Source organism: Sus scrofa, chromosome 18 (genome assembly GCF_000003025.6).
Source record: "Sus scrofa isolate TJ Tabasco breed Duroc chromosome 18, Sscrofa11.1, whole genome shotgun sequence".
Classification (NCBI taxonomy): domain Eukaryota; kingdom Metazoa; phylum Chordata; class Mammalia; order Artiodactyla; family Suidae; genus Sus; species Sus scrofa.
Genome location: NC_010460.4, coordinates 50,018,139 through 50,023,185, shown reverse-complemented (window position 1 = coordinate 50,023,185; position 5,047 = coordinate 50,018,139). Strand labels below are relative to the sequence as shown.

The following is a 5,047-nucleotide window of genomic DNA, read 5'->3' as shown; positions in this document are numbered from 1 at the left end:
CGAGCATGACCCTTGAACAAAACAAGCCAGCGCCACCCTCCACCTGGCATTGCTCTCCTGGCTGAAGCTGCACTTTGGCTCCAGGTGGGAACCCTAACAACGGGGCAAACACCGTATGAAACCTGAACCGTTTACCCTCCTTCCACCCACGGTTTGCGCAGGGCCTTGAGCCTACGAGCAAAACAAACTTATTTTGAACACCGGGCTCAAGCGCGCGGCTCTGTCAATCATTAACCGCGGGTGCAGGTGGCCCGGCCCGCGCCCTTCATAAAGGTGCACGCGGCGCCCAGCGGGCATCAGCCGCCGCACCAGCGCCACCGCCACCGCGCAGCCAGCATCGGCCACCGCGTCGCCTCCCAGTGGGCACCTGCTCCTGACCACCACCCCCGCCCAGCGATGCCCGAGGTCCCCGCTGTCCGCGCCTGGCCGCTCCTGCTCTCGCTTGCCCTGCAGCTCGGCGCGGCCGCCGGCGCTCCCCAGCCCTGGCACTGCGCGCCCTGCTCCGCCGAGAGGCTCGCGCTCTGCCCGCCCGTGCCCGCCTCGTGCCCGGAGGCCACCCGGCCCGCCGGCTGCGGCTGCTGCCCGACGTGCGCCCTGCCGCTGGGTGCCGCCTGCGGCGTGGCCACTGCCCGCTGTGCCCGCGGGCTCAGCTGCCGAGCCCTGCCCGGGGAGCCGCGGCCCCTGCACGCCCTCACCCGCGGCCAGGGAGCCTGCATGCCTGCGCCCAGCGCCGAGGCCACAGGTACCACCATCTCCCACCCACTGGGGTCCCTTTCCTGGGGCGAACAGGGCAGGGGCTCACCAAAGCCCGCAGCCCATGGGAGCTTTCGGCCAAAGCCTTTAAGGAGAAAAGATTTTAGGTCATCCAGAGGAACCCCAGTGTTTCACGGTCCTTCCGGGGGTCCCCTCGGGGAGGGTCGGACATGCACAGCTTGGTGGGCGAGTTGGGAAGGGAGCCCAGCCCTGCTGGGCAGTCCACGGACCCCTAGATATCCAGACATGAGGCAGGAGGAGGTGATGGGGGTGCCCCGGGCAGTGGGGTGCCACTCCAGGCGCCCCTGGCCCTCCTCTCTGCCAGTGGACCGGCTTTCGGGAAAGCCTGCCGTGGGAGCCCCGGCCTGTGGGCCTCCTGGGAAGTGTTTGGAATGTCCTTTGTAATATACGTCCTGTGCAGACACTATGTGCTTCCCAGATGTTTACAGAACATAATGTGAAAGTTTAGGCTAAAAACTACGCTTGCATTCATGGCCATAGAAAAACAGTGTTTGATGTGTGTGCTGCCTCCTCACAGCTTGACAATCAGAACTTTCCTGAATTTAGCGGTGATTTATTTGTAGTGGGAAGCAGAGGAAATGCCTCCTCCGCTGCCCCCTCTCCCTACCCCCCTGTTGGGGAGGCGGCGTGTCCAGTGTGAGTCTGCGATTCTTGGAGGACTCTTGAGGCTCTGGGCACTGACAGGGACCTGCTGGAGCATGGGACTGGAGGGGACAGGGTTTTCGGGCTGGTTCTCTGCCTTCAGAGTCAATGAAATGGAGTCATAGCTATGCTCCTCAAAAGACATGACACCCTCCCCCCCGTCAGGGAAAGCCAGTTCTCTATTCTTCTGTCCAAGCACCACATCAAACCCTAGGGCTCTGCAAGAAAGTTGCCCCCTTGTCCTCCCAGGGTTGTAAAGAAGTTACTTTGTGGGAAGGCAGAACCCCTGGAATAAAAGGGGGTAGAGCAGCCACACAGACCCCATTTCCAGATGAATCCTACCATCTGTTCACAGAGAATTACTGACCTCCCATTTTACCGATGGGAAAGCTGAGGATGAGTTCTGGGGAACTGAACTGCAAATCCATGGCTTTCTCAGGTCTCTTCCCAGGCTTCCACAAATGCGCCTGTGGCTACTTCAGAAGCAAAACCACAGGGCACTCTGGCCAAGCCTGAGGTTTACTATTTTCCCAGAACAGAACTGGCCTTGCCGTTGGGTCATCCCTGTCCTCCGAAACCATCAGAAGTTCCTTTAAAGGGGGAGGAGGCGGTAGTCTGGGTCAGCACAAGCATCCTGTCCTGGTCTGGTTCTGCACGAAGGGAGGCACCTGTCAGTGGCGGCAAATGCTTGGCAGAGGGGCTCATGGGCTTTTGACTTTCTGTTTTCAGAGACAAAGGACCCCGCTGCCCCAGAGACTACGTCCCCTGAGAGCACAGAGATGACCCAGGAGCAGCTCCTGGACAGTTTCCACCTGATGGCCACGTCCAGCGAAGACCTGCCCATCCTTTGGAACGCCATCAATAATTATGAGAGCATGAAGGCTCTCGAGGCCACCGACATCAAGAAGTGGAAGGTGAGGCCCCGGGGCAGGTGGACTCTTTCGCTTGGACCTGCTGGGCGGTGCTGGTCCGGTTCTGAGCCCTGGATAGAAACACGTTTCCTCCCAAAGACATCTCTCAGCTTAGCTTTGTTGAGCTTTTAACACCAGCGCTTTCAGCAGAGGAGGCTGCTGGATGGAAAGAAAATGCAGCTTGTCCTGTGCAACTTGAGATGTATTATCTCATGTCTCTGAGCTCATCTCTAAAATCAGGGTATCGGTCTTCATAATAAAAGTTAGCATTTTTACCATTCAGTGGCACTCCCCGTCACCACCGCCCATCTTGAGAACTTTCTCATCCTCCCAAACGGAAACCCTGTCCCCGTGAAACACCAAATCCCACGGCATCTTAACCGATGTCTGTTTTCAGTTCTACCCCTTGAGGGCGCCAGAGAACCAAAGTTGGAGTGACTTGGGTTGATTTGCCATAAAAAGAAAGTCACTTCTACCAGCAGGCATCCCCAGGAAAGCAGAGGGATGAACCATTTCCTGGGCCCTTCAGAGTTTCATCTTGAAATGATGACACGTGGAGCAAGTTTCACCCTTATCTCCAGTTGTCCAATGATTTTGGTTTTGTTTAACGAACCTTGTAGATGGCACAGGAACGATGCTCAAAATTTAGAACGTCTGTTACTGAGGCCTCCATTCAGGGAGCTGTACCCATTCTCCTTTCAACCGATGGCTGGGGCCCGAATTCCCCCTCCCCCCGGGGTGGGGCAGGAGGGGCGGGACTGCTCCTGGACCTGGTGACAGCGGTTGCCTCCTGCAGGTGTTTAGCAAATGTTCAGTGAGGGGGGGCCTGGGGTTCCCATCCTTCATCTTAACAGCTCAGGAGAGACGAGCCACCCTCCTCTTACAGGTGAGAGAAGGAGGCCCAGGGAAGGCGGGTCCAGGCCGGTCCCCAGAGCCCACGCAAACCCTCTTCCATTGTCCCCCGTGATGCTGGGCGCACGCTGTTTCTTGTCATTGACCCAGCGGCCAATTATTCTTTCAGGAGCCCTGCCAGCGAGAACTCTACAAAGTGCTGGACAGACTAGCCAGGGAGCAGCAGAAGGCAGGGGACAGACTTTACAAATTTTATCTGCCGAACTGCAACAAGAACGGATTCTATCACAGCAAACAGGTGCGTGCATCCTTACGGGGGCAGCCCTGGCTGCCCACACCCCCATGAAAGCCATTCTTTTCAGCAAACGTGGTGTCCAGCTCCAAGGAAGCCCCATAAGGCCCCATGACACGTTATATTAAGGGAAGACCCACCCCCTGGGACGAGGAGCCGCTAGGCCTTCCCCCCATCTCACCCCGCTCAGCCTGAAGACCAGCTCAGTGTTTGGGGGGATACCTGCATTCAGGGGCCCTGGGCTGAGTGGCACTCCATTACCCAGCAAGCCTGAGCAGGTGGGGTCCCCGCCAAGGCCCTTCCCATTTTAGATCTCAGTTTCTCTGCCGTAGAGAGAGGAACCCTACCTAGGAAAGCGAGGGTCTGTTTGGCTATTTTATCCCCCAAAGGAAAATGAACTTTCTACTGAACTACAGTAGCATTGTTTGGGCTTGCCAGATAACAAATGAGATCAAAACAAACCAAGACTGGGCGTTCCTGCTGTGGTGCAGGGTTTGATCCCTGGCCTCGTTCAGTGGGTCAGGCATCTGGCATTGCTGTGGCCGTGGCGTAGGCCGGCAGCTGCCACTCCGATGTGAACCCTCGCCTGGGAACGTCCATATGCTGCAGGTGCAGCCCTAAGAAAACAAAGAACAAAACCAAAAAGCAAACCCCAAACCAAACCAAGACCTAATATTGAGAAGCCCTTTAGGTCTCAGGGAAGCCCAGGCTCTGTGGATATTTCCAGGGGCAATGGAGGGGCAGGACATGCTTGATAACCGATGATGAGTTGGCCGGGGACTAGGACAGCCAGGTCAGCTCCCTCCGGGCTGTGGAGGGAAGTACATGCTGGACCACTCCGCACACGCGTGACGTCCTTCCTGCCCGGGGCCCCGGACCTCCGTCTCCATCTTGCAAGGAGAACCAGGAGGGTGTTGGAGTTGCCCGCAGTCATGGTCCTGGCCCGTGGGTGGCACCCATCCCTGGCTTTCAGCTCTTCATGTGGCTCTGGGCAGCACGGAGCTCTGCCTCCCCCTCAGCTTCTCAGGCGCTGCTCTTGACCTTGCTGCTTCTCTTTGCAGTGCGAGACGTCCCTGGAGGGAGAGCCTGGGCTCTGCTGGTGCGTCTACCCTTGGAGCGGGAAGAAGATCCTGGGCTCCACGGCGGTCAGAGGGGACCCCAAATGCCATCAGTATTTTAACTCACAGAACTGAAAAGAGATGCAATAGGCTCTCTTCCTTCACGTGAAATATTTAAGTACATAGTATATTTATACTCTAGAATGCACACGCACACTATATATATGTATATATGTAGGAATTACTTTTTCTACTCCATGTATTACTTGACATATAAAGCTATAGTTTATTTATTCACTGTAAGTTTATTTTTCTACACAGTAACTTGTGTTACACTAATTTATATATCATGAAACACTTCCTGTCATGCCGTATGTAAATACTGTGTTTTTGCTCTTCAGAGGTCCTGCTTCTGTTTTAAAGAGCATAGGAAAATACTTGCTCGAAAACGCAAAACCAAATGTGTAGCAGTGATTTGTTTTCAAGTGGTTGGACGGAGGATGGCTAGGCTGCGCTTA

At 56.0% G+C, this 5,047-nt stretch overlaps 1 protein-coding gene across 1 annotated transcript; it reads left to right on the top strand.

The window, feature by feature from the left end:
• IGFBP1 (insulin like growth factor binding protein 1) lies at window positions 387-4,699 on the top strand. Its single transcript, NM_001195105.1, has 4 exons — window positions 387-742; window positions 2,146-2,330; window positions 3,349-3,477; window positions 4,533-4,699. Exons 1-4 carry the CDS (start codon window positions 397-399, stop codon window positions 4,662-4,664), a joined length of 792 nt encoding a protein of 263 aa, NP_001182034.1. The 5' UTR covers window positions 387-396; the 3' UTR covers window positions 4,665-4,699.